Raw genomic sequence first — 14,764 nt, forward strand, 5'->3', positions numbered from 1 at the left:
CCTCAGCCCAGGAGGAGTGGTCAGTACCGGCAGGGCTGCAGGAGGCCTTGCAATGTAAGAGCAGGAAAGGTGCCCAGTGCCCAGCCTTCAGAGCGGGGAGTTGAGCGTGGTGTCGAGGCAGCCGTGAGACAGAAGGCAGCCCGCAGTGGGTGAGGGGTGGTGGGAGGCAAAGCAGTGGGCAAGGAGCTTGGCCAAGAAGTGGAGTTGAGAGAAAGGGCAGGGGCTGCTGGGGAACTGGGGATGAGAGTTGAAGGTGGATGTGCTGTGTTAAAATAGTGAACTGCATTTGTGCACATATACCCTGTAAGCTATAAGAGGTGAGTGGAGTGTGGACCATGGGCTGCCAGGGTTGGTGAAGGATACCAGGATGGCTGGGTGAAAACTTGCTCTAAAAACCATTGACTGGGTAGCTTTTGCAGAGACGATACCCCGAAACCAAAAGGCCACTGCAAATTCCCTGAAATCCTGGAATGAGACCTTCACCTCCAGGCTGGCTACTTTACCTGAGAATCCACCAGCCATTGACTGGGCTTACTATAAGGCCAATGTGGCCAAAGCAGGCTTGGTGGATGACTTTGAGAAGAAGTTTAATGCCCTGAAGTTTCCTGTACCAGAGGATAAATATACTGCCCAGGTGGATGCTGAAGAAAAAGAAGATGGGAAAACTTGTGCTGAGTGGGTGTCTCTCTCAAAGGCAGGATTGGAGAGTATGAGAAACAGCTGGAGAAGATGAGGAACTTAATTCCATTTGATCAGTCCACTAAGGACTTGAATGAAGCTTTCCCAGACACCAAATTAGACAAGAAAAAGTATCCCTATTGGTCTCACCAACCAATCAAGAATTTATAAAATTAAGTCCAGGAAGAAGCTCTGGCCCTTATATTACACATTCTGGACATTAAAAATAAAAATAATTATATAATTTTTTTTAAAAAAGCTGAGTGGAGACAGAGAGAATTGAAAATACAGAAGGGAGGACAATGCTGGTGAATGAGGTTCCCAAGAGAGAAGGACCCACAAAGCAGGGGATGTGGGGAGAAGTGCCCAGGGCACAGAAAGACAGGGTGGGCACGGGGGTCCCACCCACTCCACAGGCAGAGCCCTTCCCTCTCCTGTCCTCTCTCTCCTTCCACCTGTGCTTTTCTCCCTACGAAAGGGCTTGTGCCTTTCTTCCTAGGATCAAGGCCCTTGCTCGCCTGCATTCCCGCCCTCTCACCTATTTCCAAACCTCCTCCACAAATTTTCCCAATTTTTCTTCCTCTATTTTATTTGTGATTATTTGCTTTTGTTTGTGATTTGTCCTGGACCTGCCAGGTCTCACGCAAGACAATGCTACTGCCGAAGCTAAGTACAGTGAAATCATATTAAAGGAGATCCAGACAGAGTGGTTCTGTTTGCATTTAATGTTCAGGAAGTGACTTTTCAGGATAAGAGAAAGGCCTTGGTTACCTAGCAGGGTTCTCAGCTCAGTGAGGTGCTTTACGGTGTGAGCAGAGTCTTGGGACCCTGATGCTACTTCCAGCAACCCCCTGCATCCTTCTGGCAGTCCCATCAGCTCGCTTCTCCCTCCTGACTTCTCCACCACAGCACAGCACCTGCCTGGGAATGCCCTATTGCTCAAGAGCTATCAAAGGCCTACATGGCACAAGGCTGTGACAGTTCACCAGCTTCCACACCTCCACTCAATCCAGCAACACCGCCAAGAAAAACGCGAGGGCAAGTGAGCAAACCAGTTGTGATCTGCTTGGTAATCAGGTGGCAGTGCAGCAGTCCAGCCCCGCCTTCGGTTCTCCTGGAGTCTTCCAATGGAAGGGGAAGCAGACACTCTGGCACCAGTTTGCTGAAGCTCCAGACCGCCCAGCTGTTCTGTGGGGAGCATCCCAGGAACCGGAGGCAGCCACCATGGCCCAAGGTAGGGAAAGCCCCTGTGGCCACTGGAGTTCAGGGATAAAGAGGACAGAGAGAGACTGTAGGAAGTCAAGGGGTGGAGGGTGTATTCAGAGAAATAAAGAAGTAAATACAGAACTGAGTCAGGAAAAGCAAGAACCGCAGAAACCTCAGTATTCATCGGTGGCTTGAGAACCACCAGCGTAGAGGTTGACAGGTAAACACAGTCACACAGCTGCATGCTAACATGCCTGCCTCCATAGCCAGGTGGGACAGGGCAGGACCAGGGATGAGGGGGTCAGGGTTTCTGTCCTTCTCAGCTACTAGCTGACCCTTTGACATCGGACGGTCACTTTGCCTCTAGTTTCCAACCCCCTTGCCTGAAAAAGGAGAGATTGGATCAGACAATCTTGAAATTGTCTTCCAGCTCTTAAGTTCTCTGAATCTTCATATCTTCTCTTTCTCCTCCATTTCCAAGGGTCTATTTCTTATCTTAGCTAATCTTCCCATCGCCAGCCTTCTCGCTATATCATCCCCTTCTCTCTGGAAAGAGCTGCTATGAAGATTAAATCGTCAGTTGAAATCATTCAGAGGAATAAGCTTTCAACTTCCTCTACAACTGTAACAGCCTTACCTTTATTTATTACTTTTTTTTTTTTGAGACGGAGTCTCACTCTGTCGTCCAGGCTAGAGTGCAGTAGCGTGATCTCAGCTCACTGCAACCTCCGCCTCCCGGGTTCAAGCGATTCTCCTGCCTCAGCCTCCTGAGTAGCTGGGATTACAGGCGCGCGTCACCCCGCCCAGCTAATTTTTGCATTTTTAGTAGAGACGGGGTTTCATCATGTTTGTCAGGCTGGTCTCAAACTCCTGACCTTGTGATCCTCCTGCCTCGGCCTCCCAAAGTGCTGGGATTACAGGCGTGAGCCACTGCACCTGGCCCCATATTTATTACTTCTTGTGTTTAAATTTTTGTTTTAAAATTTTCATAACTTTTAATTGCACAACAAAGATGGGAATACATAGTTGGAGTAAAATAAATCAATAATTATAGATATAGTCTATCTATAGACTATAGACTATAGTCCTCTGCCTGCCATCCCCAATGGCAACCTCATCTCCAGAGTGAACACTGTTACCTGTCTTTTGTCTGCACATTTACATTCAGACATATATTTACTCAATGTAATACATAGGATTAGCATGTGTGGTCTTTTTTGGTATATCCATGGTATCATCATGTTGTATGTATATTTTTGCAACCTGATTTATTTCACTACACAGTATGTCTGGGAGCTCCGTCCATACCAGTCAGTACCTATAGATCTACCTCAACTTTTCCCATAGTATCAGTGCAAGTAATTTCTAATCCAGTCCCCTATTGATGGGCATTTAGGTTGCTTTCAATTTTCCAGTTACATGAGCAATATTGCAAGGAACATCCTTATCCATGCCTCTGTGTGCTCATGTAGGAGTGTCTTTCTAGGATAACTACGAAGATCACTTACTTTAAAAAGTTTTTCTACAATCTCTGTTTATTTCCTGATCATTTCACCCAATTCTCTTCTCACCTCAAGGAAAACAAATATGCCCAGTAGCCAATGAACCTCCTATTTGAATAGATGGCACCTGGGCTGAAGAGTCATCCCTGTCTTAGGCAGGGATTAACATGGCCCAGGATGTCTCTAGAGGATGGAATTCTGCCCCAGCACTTGCTGCCAGGCAGATGCTGCCATGCCTGCTGAGTAGCCTGAGTCATGTGCCCAACCTGAACTGCAGCCAGTTAGTGCTGTCTAATCAATTGGTCTCCAAAAGGGGTGAGCTTCTTTTTCCACTATTAGGTAAAAGCCAAGTGCTTTCTTAGCTGGCAGTGGGTGTGGACATTTTTTTGATCATGAGTGAAAGTCAACAGTGGGCAACAGCTGTTGGGTGATGGGAAGAGCACTGGACTGGGCTCAGGAATCTGGTTTAACCGTAGGCAAGATATTTAACCCACCTGAACCTTAGTCTTCTCATCTCCAAGTGTGGATGACATGACATTTTGTCCCTCCAAGGATGCGATGAAGATTAAATGAGATAACTGTCCTAGCATACCTGGCACAGTGCCTGGCACATAGTAGATAGGCCCTCAATAAGATGTTGATTAAATCTGAAATCTGAAATAAGTACAGGCTGATTTTGCAAAAGATAGAGAATTCTATTCAACCTCGCAAATCTGAGTACCTACAATATGCTGACCATTATGCTTAATTTCTTTATAATGAAAAACTAGTTTATGAAAAAGATGTGTGTTAAAGTAATCAAAAGCACTCAAAGAGATTTAAGACAAAGTTTAATACTTATTAGGGTATTTTGGTACAATTTGGTTCATATTTGTTTATAACAACTTTATTGAGATATAATTCATATACCATCAAGTTCACCTTTATAAAGTCCACAATTCAGTGGTTTTTCATATACTCACAAAGTTTTGCAAGCGTCGACACTATCTAGTTCCAGAACATTCCGTTACCTCAAAAAGAAATCCCATACACTTTGGCAGTCACATCCCATTCCACCTCTCTTTAGCCCCTAGCAAACCCTAATCTACTTTCTGTCTCTATGAATTTGCCTATTCTGGACATTTCATATAAATATAATCATATAATATGTGTCTTTTTATGTCTGACTGACTTCTTTCACTTAGCACAGTATTTTCAAGGTTCATCCATATTTGGTATGTTAAGCATTCTTTTTTTACAGCCAGATGACATTCCTTTGTATGACATATCATTTTGTTTATCTGTTCTTCAGTTGATGGACAATTGAGTTGTTTCTACTTTTTGGCTATTATGAATAATACTGCTATCATTATTCAGGTATTATGTGAACGTGTTTTCATTTGTCTTGGGTATATACCTGGGGATGGAATTGTTAGGTCATATGGTAACTCTTGTTGAATGTCTTGAGGAACTTCCAGACTGTTTTCCAAAGTGCTGCACCGTTTTACAACCCCATCAGCAATGTATGAGGATTCCACTTTCTCTGCATCTCCACTAACACTTGTTATTATAGTCATCCTAGTGGAGGCAAGATGGTATCTCATTTGTATTTCCCTAGGACTAATGATGTTGAGCATCTTTTCATGTACTTATTAGCGTTTTGCGTATCTCCTTTGGAGAAATGTGTGTTTAGGTCCGTTGCCCATTTTAAATTTGAGTTGTCTTTTATTGTAGAGTTATATGAATTTTTTTTAAAGTATTCTGGATATAAGTCCCTTACCAGATATATGATTTACAAATATTTCCTAACATTCTGTGGGTGTTCTTTTCACTTTCTTGACAATGTTCTCGAAGACAAACAATTATTATTTTGATGAGGTCCACTTCATTTGGTTTTTCTCTCACTGCTTGTACTTCTGCTGTCATATCTGAGAAACTGTTGCCTAGTCTAAGATCACGAAGACTTACATCTATGTTTTCTTCTAGGAGTTTCATAGCTTTAGCTTTTATGTTTAGGCCTTTGATCCATTGTGAGTTAATTTTTAATAAATGGTGTGAGTTATGCATCCAACTTCATTCTTTTGCATGTGGATATCCACTTGTCCCAGCACCACTTTTTGAAAAGAGCATTCTTTCCCCCATTGAATTGTCTTGGCACCCTTGTCAAAGATCAATTGCCTGTAAATGTGAGTTTCTTGCTAGACTCTCAGTTCTATTCCACTGATCTATATGTCTATCCTTATGCCACTACCACATTGCCTTGATCAAGAAATGCCACTCCTCTAATTTTGTTTTCACTTTTCAGTATTGTCTGGCTGGTATGGATCCCTTGTATTTCCATATGAATTTTAGGATCCACTTGTCAATTTCTACAAAATTGCTGTTGGGATTTTGTTAGGGGTTGTGTTGAATCTGTAGAAAAACTTGTTATTTTAATGATATTGCCTTCCAATCCATGAAGATGGAATGTCTTTTTATTTATTTAGATCTTCTTTAATTTCTTTCAATGATGTTTTGTGGTATAGGTTTTGCCCTTCTTTTGTTAAATTTACTAAGTCATTCTTTTTGATGCTGTTATAAACGGAATTGTTTTCTTAATTTTATTTTCAGGTTACTCTTTGCAAATGTATAAAAATACAATCGGTTTTTGTATATTGATATTGTGTCCTACAACCTTGCTGAATTCATTTATTAATTCTATTTTTTTTGGCGGGTTCCTTAGGATTTTCTATATACAAGATTATGTCACATGTAAATAGAAACAATTTTACTTCTTTCCAATCTGTTTGTCTTTGATTTCTTTTCCTTTTCTTTCTTTCTTTTTTTTTTTTCCTTTTTGCCTAATAGCCCTAGCTAGAACCTCTAGTAGAATGTTAAATAGATGTGACAACAGCAGACATTCTTGTCTTGTTCCTTATCTTAGCAAGAAAGCATCCAGTCTTTTACTATTAAGTATGGTATTGGCTGTGGGCTTTGGAGTGCAGTGGTGCGATCTTGGCTCACTGTAACCTCCACCTCCCGGGTTTAAGCAATTCTCTGCTTCAGCCTCCCGAGTAGCTGGAATTACAGGGACCCACCACCACTCCCAGCTAATTGTTGTATTTTTAGTAGAGATGGGGTTTCACCATCTTAGCCAGGCTGGTCTTGAACTCCTGACCTTGTGATCCACCCGCCTCAGCCTCCCAAAGTCCTGGAATTACAGGCGTGAGCCACTGCGCCTAGCTGGAAGTCCCCTTCTAGTTTGTTGAGTATTTTTATCATGAAAGAATGTTGGATTCTGTTGAAAGCATTGGCTCACTTTTAAAAAGTCTAAATACAACCAAGACAAAGCAGCTAAGTCTCTGTACTTATTGGCTTATATCTAGAGGCAAAAGACAGACACATAAAAAAGTAGCTAAGAAAAACATCTGGGGCCAGGTGTGGTGACTCATGCCTATAATCCCAGCACTTTGGGAGGGCGAGGCAGGCGGATCACAAGGTCAGTAGATCGAGACCATCCTGGCTAACACGGTGAAACCCTGTCTCTACTAAAAAATACAAAAAATTATCCAAGTGTGGTGGTGGGCGCCTGTAGTCCCAGCTACTTGGGAGGCTGAGGCAGGAGATGGTGTGAACCTGGGAGGCGGAGCTTGCAGTCAGCCGACATCATGCCACAGTACTCCAGCTTGGTCGGCAGAGTGAGACTCTGTCTCAAAAAAAAAAAAAAAGAAAAGGAAAACATCTGAACAGCTCATCCTAATCCTTACATGTTTATATAAATGAACACATGAGCCTGGCATGTAAATTAACTTGTCAATTAAGCAAATGAGTGATTCAGTTAAGTGTATAGCTCAGTAGGTGATGGAAAGAAGGGTTGGCCAATTGAGGCAGGCTTCATAGAGCAGGTGGGTGTTGGAGGAGAGTTGGAATTTGGTTAGAGAGTAAGGGGCCATTCTGAGTTGGGGCTATAACAGCAAATACAAAGACAGGGATTTGCTTGGGGATAGATTGGCTAGAGGAGAGGGCCAATGCTGGGAATGATGAGAAGTGAGAATGCAAGAATAAGCTAAGGCCAAGTATGAAAAGTCGTGTCAAGTTAAGGAATGAGCCTTTTATATGATAGACTGTAGGAGATCTCAGAACTTGTAAAGCAAAAGAATGGCATGATTAAATTGTCTTGAGGAAAGGTGATCTGATAATGCATTAAGAGATGGGAGATGGGGAGAGAGACAGGAGGCAGGAGACCTCATGGACGCTATTACGGTCACTAGGTATGAGAAGACATTGGAATTATGTGAATGTGGAAAGGGATGGATAGACACCAGAGATATTTTAATGGCAGGCATGAAGAGAGTTAGTGACATGTGAATGGGCATAGGCTGAGAAGGAGATGGGTGAGCCAATGGTGATTTAAAGGCTGTGAGCCCACCAGGTGACTGGGACTGTGGCAGAACCATGGTCAAACATGGAAAAATCAAAAACAGACCCTTCTGGCAGAGACTAGTGAGGTCAGTCTGTGTTTTAGCAGAGTCTCCAGAAGGTTAGGAATGGAACTTTCTTTGACTGTCATCAGCATCCAAGCTCCCAGGGCACTGAGCACACGGCCTGTGGTGGTCAGAGAGCCAGCAGATCGATGGTGGCTCAAGCCTGTAATCTCAGCACTTTGGGAGGCTGAGATGGGCTGTTCACGAGGTCAGGAGATCGAGACCATCCTGGCTAACACGGTGAAACCCCGTCTCTACTAAAAAAATACAAAAAAGCTAGCCGGGCGAGGTGGCGGGCGCCTGTAGTCCCAGCTACTCGGGGACTCCTGCTGAGGCAGGAGAATGGCGTGAACCCGGGAGGTGAAGCTTGCAGTGAGCCAAGATTGCGCCACTGCACTCCAGCCTGGGCGACAGAGTGAGACTCCGTCTCAAAAAAAAAAAAAAAAGAGAGCCAGCAGATGGCTAAAAGAAGAGCAGCTAGCGGCCGGGCACCATGGCTCACGCCTGCAATCCCAGCACTTTTGGAGGCCGAGGCAGGCGGATCACGAGGTCAGGAGATCGAGACCATCCTGGCTAACATGGTGAAACCCCGTCTCTACTAAAAATACAAAAAATTTAGCCGGGTGTGGTGGCGAGTGCCTGTAGTCCCAGCTACTCAGGAGGCTGAGGCAGGAGGAGAATGGCGTGAACCCGGGAGGCGGAGCTTGCAGTGAGCTGAGATCGCACCACTGCACTCCAGCCTGGGCGACGGTGTGAGACTCCGTCTCAAAAAAGAAAAAAAAAAAAAAGAAGAAGAGCAGCTAGTCCAAGGAAAGTTAACCCCAGGGCAGCTAAACCAAGGAGTAGCTCCCCAGACCTGGAGGCTAGTACAGGGGTAAGTGAGACTGTTAATTTGAGTCCAAGAAAGTAGATGCTGGGGTGAATCTGAAGCCATGTGAGGCTGAAGGGAGCAATCAGACTTGGCCAGGTCTACAGAAGGACTTGGACAGAAGCAGAAAACCACGCCCCTCCGGCGTGTGTAAGGGAGAAGATAGAGGGTCAGAGAGAGAGGAGAGGAAGGAAGAAAGAGAAACGTGCGTGCCTGGAACCTCATTAAATCCTCATCCTCATCCTGGCAGGCTGATCTTACGGACTCTATTTTACTGATGTGGAAACTGAGACTCAGGCTAAGTTACTTTCTCAAGTTTGCAGAACTAGTAAGTGGTAGGTAGGATTGGCTCCACAACCCCACTCTTTTGTCTAACCCTGGCTGCCCCATTGCAGGGCTAGAAGTGGCCCTCACAGACCTCCAGAGCTCCAGAAATAACGTGCGGCACCACACGGAAGAGATCGCTGTTGACCACCTCCTTGTTCGCCGGGGCCAGGCCTTCAACCTCACCCTGTACTTCAGGAACCGGGGCTTCCAGCCAGGCCTGGACAACATCATCTTCGTGGTTGAGACTGGTAAGAACCCCAGCTGGCTCGCAGGGGCTAACTGTGTGTGTCTGGGAGGGGATTTTCGGGGGTTTGGAGGTCGCCATAGAGGGCCTCAGCTCTACTTCCCTCCTAGGACCACTGCCAGACCTGGCCTTGGGTACTCGGGCTGTGTTCAGCCTGGCACGCCATCACAGCCCCAGTCCCTGGATCGCCTGGCTGGAGACCAATGGGGCCACCTCCACAGAAGTGAGCTTGTGCGCTCCTCCCACGGCGGCCGTGGGTCGGTACCTCTTGAAAATCCACATCGACTCCTTCCAGGGGTCTGTGACGGCCTACCAGCTCGGGGAGTTCATCCTGCTCTTCAATCCCTGGTGCCCGGGTAAGGCAGGGTGCCCATGCGGGGCCCTCCTTTCTCTTCTGTCAGTGCTGCCAGAGAGACAGGCTCAAGGATTTCTAGACCCGGCTCCCGGGCCACCCAGAGCCTCCCAAATTCCCTGCACTCAGCATCGGCCCCAACCACCATCAATTAGGGCGGAACCTTGCTATTCATTTACTTATTTAGAATTTTCAAGTTATAAACCAAATCATCTTTGCTTAAACAGAAAAACTGTTACAATTAAGTTTGATCATGAATAACATCTACCTTCATCATATATTTTTAAGTTAACTAGAGTTTTTTTCCTCGTTATAAAAGTAATGAATGTACTGCATTAAGTATTTATGGAATGAAGGAAAGGGTTTAAAGAAAAGAAAGAAAAGTATAAAGTAAAAAGTAAAGCCTCCCAGTCTCTAAGTTCCATTCAACAGCAGTTCTATTCTTCCAGATTCCATTCACCTTTAACATTCTCTTGTAGTTTTACAAAAGTGTTCTATGCTTAATCGAATACGTACGCCTCTGTGTGTGTGTGATTCTACAACACACAGGGTAAGTGAGATTATGTAATACATACCATTCTCCAGCTTCTTTTTTTTTTAATTTAACAATTCAACTTTGGGCACATTTTCCTATCGGAGCATTCTTCTTAACAGCTACAATTATTCCACTGTTTGAATGCACTAGATATTTTTAACTAGTCCTCTATGGGCATTTTGGCTGTTTCCAGTTTTTGTTTTTTTCTTCTTCTTCTTCTGTAAACAAAGTCACAGTGAATCTCTCAAACTACCTGTCTCTCAAGCCCTGACCTCTAAATCTAGTTGGGGACAGGGCTAGATACATAGGCAGACACAAGGACACGATGTGGGCAGAAGGGATCAGGGGTAGAGAATGGATCTGCTGTGCCTTTGAGCAGAGGCCAGACTTGCAAGTCTGGCTTCTGACTTTGGGGACGATCCCCTTCCCATCTTCCCTCTCTTTCTACCTTCTCCCCCAGCCTTATCCCAAGGAGGCCTCCTGGGTCACATCAGGACCCAGAGCCCTGGCTGGGTTCTAACGCCTCTAACCACTTCCCACTTCCCTGTCCCTGAATGGCTCAGAATGCTCACCCGTCAGCCAGGTGGAGAGACCCTGCCATGGGATCCAGGAGGGCCAGTCAACTGTTTTCCCTGTCTCTGTCTCTCTCTCTGTCTCTCTCTCTCTCTCTCTCTCTGAGGCCCTTCTGAGCAGTGGGGAGAAAAGCGTTAATGGTGGGGCCTTCTCTCTTGAGCTTGTGCCACACCCAGGCCCTGGGGAGACCCAACACTGGGCCTAGGGTTGGCGGGGGCTGAAGTGCCCTCTGGTGCTGCAGGACGGGAGGGTATTGGCTGGGAAACCTCACCCTGTAGCTCAAGCCACTGCTGGCCCTGGCTGAGAGGAGGGGGCTGTGTGGTCTCAACCATAAACCTGCAGCTTCTCGCCACACTGGCCCAAACCCTCAGTAAAATACATCTCAGCAACGAGGCCTCCTGCACCAGCCTCCTATCAGGCTGTGTCTGAGGCTGCCTCTGAGGAGGGCACCTTTCCCTCAGGGTCAGGCAGAACTTCCAGACAGTTCCAGAACCCTGTGAGGAGGACGTCTGTGCCCATGGCCTTTTGTTTGTTCTTAACTTTAAAAAGATAATTTTAAACATTTATTTTAGGTTCAGGGGTACATGTACAGGTTTGTTATGTAGGTAAACTGCACATCACAGAGGTTTGGTTTGATGTACGCATTATTTTGTTACCCAGGTAATCAGCATATTACCTAACAGGTAGTTTTTCAATCCTTACCTTCCTCCCACCCTCCACCCTCAGATAGGCCCCATTACTTTCAATGGCAAAAATCGCAATTACTTTTGCACCAACCTAATATTAAGATAGTTTTGAATCGGCTTCAAAACCCTCTGTTCATATGGGCAGCATGTGTATGTATGTGTATATATATACATTCGTGCTGTAAACATGGTTCATAGTCTGTAGAGACTTCATGTATCACATACAGATTTCCACGTCCATGTACACGATTTTGCTGCCTTACGTCTCTACAGTATGGAATTCCGCGGTGGAGCTGTACCGAAGCTAACTAACTATTCCCCAAGAATAGGGCGTGGGTGGTTTCCAGCTTCGCAGTATCACAAACGGCACTCAGACAAACAGCTTAGTGTCTAAATCTTTGTGCACATATGAAATGCTTTGCCCAGGTTAAATACCTACAAAAAGAATAACGAGGTCAAGGCCAACCCTTAAGGTCTGGTTTGCTCTCTTCCAACCAAGATTAGTGTAGCAGAAAGAGCACAGAATATGGAACCAGCGGGCTGTGTTCAATTTCCAGCTCTGTACTGATGTGTGATTTGGGCAATTTACTTAATCACTCTGAGCCTGTTTCCTCAACCTTAAAATGGGGATAGGATGTAAATGTGCTTTGTAAACCAAGAAATTCCACCAAAGGTGAATTTTTGTTATTCCACCTCGTGTTCATATTGAACCTGTTGGTGGTGTTGGGAGCGTGGACTCCCTAAGACCCACCGCCTCGTGCCCCTCTTGGTGTCGCCAGGGGCGCTTGCTCCAGAGCTGTTTCCTCTGGGACTATGGGGATGAGAATGGGGCAGGAAGGGAAAGGTGACTTTTCTGCTTCGTGCCCTCCCACTCTGGTTCCTAGAGGATGCTGTCTACTTGGACAGTGAGCCCCAGAGGCAGGAGTATGTCGTGAATGATTATGGCTTCATCTACCAAGGCAGCAAGAACTGGATCCGCCCGTGTCCCTGGAACTACGGACAGGTGAGTCTCAGCCCTGCTTATGGCCCATCCCGGCCCTGAGCTTGTGGGGAGAGGGAGCAAGGCGCACGTGAGGTTCACCTAGAACTGCTGACCAACGCTCACTAAATGGCACGAGGAAGATGTGTGTTGTGAGCCCAGGTTGCCCAAGGAGCAGCCACAGGGAGTGGGAGGGTCTGTCCTTTGCTGATCATGTCTGATTTGGACAACAGGAGCTAAGGGAAAGGGCAGTTAAAGGCCCCTTACCCAGGAATTCTACTGAGCATGAGAGTGAGGACGGAGGGCATGATAAGCACCACGTCAGTGATGATGGCATTTGGGTTCATTAAACTGTTTTTCCTTTGGGGTCCCATTTTCCACTCTCTCACTTCATCCTCACAACCCCTGGTGACTGACCCTAGCATCAATTCTGTCACACCAAGGACAACTTGCCCTTGAATGTTTCAGCCAGAAGCAGGACTGATGAGCAGCAATGCATCTCCCTCCCCGTGGCTATTGTCTCTCTATTTATGTGTCTTTTTGATGAGATATCTTTTTAATTATGAAAGTTAATACATGATTGTTTAAAAAGCTTTGCAAAGAGACATTACAAAAATGGATACATGAAGGTCATCCCAAGCACCGTCACCAGCTTGGTGTATGTTCCTCTACATTTTGTTTTCTACACACATTCTAAAATGCTACTTTATATGTAAAAATAACATCATATTAATTGCAATGCTCTGCACCTTCAGCCTTTCTAAAAGCCTGCCTCTCTTTTCAAATTCAGCCTGCAGCAGGGGCTTCAGGAAGTCCAGCGCCAGGCAAGGAAGAGAGCTCTCGAGGCTGAGCCCCACGCCAAGAGCACTGTGGGAGGGAGGGATCAGCTCTCGGCCACTCGGAAGGCTGTCAGCTGGGAAACCCTGGGGATCCTCATGGAGCCTTGTCTCAGCTTGATATGAATTTCTCCCCTGGACCTGCCCAAATAGAACTCCAACACATGTGTCCTTCCAGCCCCAGCCTGGGCCCAGGGTTGGCTATAGCCAAGACGAGAGATAGCGGTCCCAACTGGCCCCAACTCACACCCCCGGTCCTCACTCAACATGGGCAGATTGGGCATCATGGAGAGACCTGGACAGGAGTTGGCTGCCCTCTGTGAGAAACAGAAGTGAGGGGTTGCTGCTCTCTCAGCCCTGGGTCCCTCTGTTGCTGTCTTTCTTTTTTTGTTGTTGTCTTGTTTTTGTTTTTGAGACATCATCTTGCTCTGTCACCCAGGCTGGAGGGCAGTGGCGACATCATAGCTCGTTGCAGCCTTGACCTCCTGGACTCAAGTGATTCTCCTACCTCAGCCTCCTAAGTAGCTGGGACTAAAGGCATGCCCCACTACGCCTGGCTAATATTTTTAGGTTTTGCAGAGACGAGGTCTCACTATATTGCCCAGGCTGGTCTCAAACTCCCGGGCTCAAGTGATCCGCCCGTCTCGGCCTCCCAAAGTGTTGGGATTACAGGTGTGTGCCATCGCACCCGGCCTATTTCTGTCTTTCTTCTTCATTAAGTGTATATTGGTTGCCTGCTCAGTGTCAGGCAGGGTGCTAAGTGCTAGATATATGAAAATGAATACAACATTGTCCCTGATCTTACAGTGTAACGGGGACTCAGACACATAAACAGGTCGCTTTTCACACAGTGGAATATATAAAGACTGAGAGATGGGGCACAGTGTTTTGAGAGCCAAGGGAAGAGCTCTTGGTTGGGCATGGGAGTATCATGGACTCTTCCTGGGAGAGGAGATGTTTGAACTGAGTTAGCCAAGTGAAGGATGGTGGGAAAAACATCCCAGACAGAGGGAAGGCATGAGCAAAGACATGAGGGTGGGAAACGGTTCGGCCCAGTGCAGGAATTTGGTGTTGCTGAAGAAATAATGGTGGGGATGGAGGGGGTGGGGACGGCGATTATTGAGACCTGAGGCTGGAGAGGTAGGTTGGGGCCAGGTCTGGGAGGAACTTATGGGCCTACTGAAGGAGGTCAGAGCTTTGATTCTCTAAGCTGTAGGGGGCCTTTGAAAATTGTAAAACAGAAAAGTGAGCTGATCAGACTATCCTCTGGGGAAGATTGATCAGAGAAGCCTCCTAATTCTGCGTGTTGCCCAGTGTTGCACGGGAGTGAATGCATTCTTTTACACGCGTTCTACAAGGAGGTACAGAGTTCCTGTAATGTGCTGCGCACCGTGCCAGGCCCAAGGTCCAGAGCTGTGAAGGGAACTGGACTGGAACAGTGCCGAGACTCAGGCAGGAAAAGACAGACTTGACTATATCACATAGCCGAGTCTCATGAGGAGAGGGGACATACCCAGGGCTGTGGAGCTAAAGCAG

The 14,764-nt window shown here is 46.2% G+C and overlaps 1 protein-coding gene and 1 pseudogene across 2 annotated transcripts in view; both read left to right on the top strand.

Moving 5' to 3' along the window:
- The first annotated feature begins 367 nt into the window (after positions 1 to 367).
- Positions 368 to 849, top strand: LOC105546128 (annotated as a pseudogene).
- Positions 850 to 1,900: 1,051 nt separating this feature from the next.
- TGM5 (transglutaminase 5) overlaps positions 1,901 to 14,764 on the top strand; it is a 34,416-nt gene continuing 21,552 nt past the window's right edge. The window contains exons 1-4 of one of the 2 annotated variants that reach the window (XM_011989220.1): positions 1,901 to 1,912; positions 9,092 to 9,271; positions 9,378 to 9,623; positions 12,298 to 12,416. In XM_011989220.1, coding sequence (XP_011844610.1) covers positions 1,903 to 1,912; positions 9,092 to 9,271; positions 9,378 to 9,623; positions 12,298 to 12,416 — 555 coding nt within the window. In that variant the 5' untranslated portion in view covers positions 1,901 to 1,902. The remainder of the gene's footprint in view (positions 1,913 to 9,091; positions 9,272 to 9,377; positions 9,624 to 12,297; positions 12,417 to 14,764) is intronic. The other variant, XM_011989221.1, reaches the window with a different exon arrangement.

Source organism: Mandrillus leucophaeus, unplaced genomic scaffold (genome assembly GCF_000951045.1).
Source record: "Mandrillus leucophaeus isolate KB7577 unplaced genomic scaffold, Mleu.le_1.0 Scaffold35, whole genome shotgun sequence".
In the NCBI taxonomy this organism is placed as follows: Eukaryota; Metazoa; Chordata; class Mammalia; order Primates; family Cercopithecidae; genus Mandrillus; species Mandrillus leucophaeus.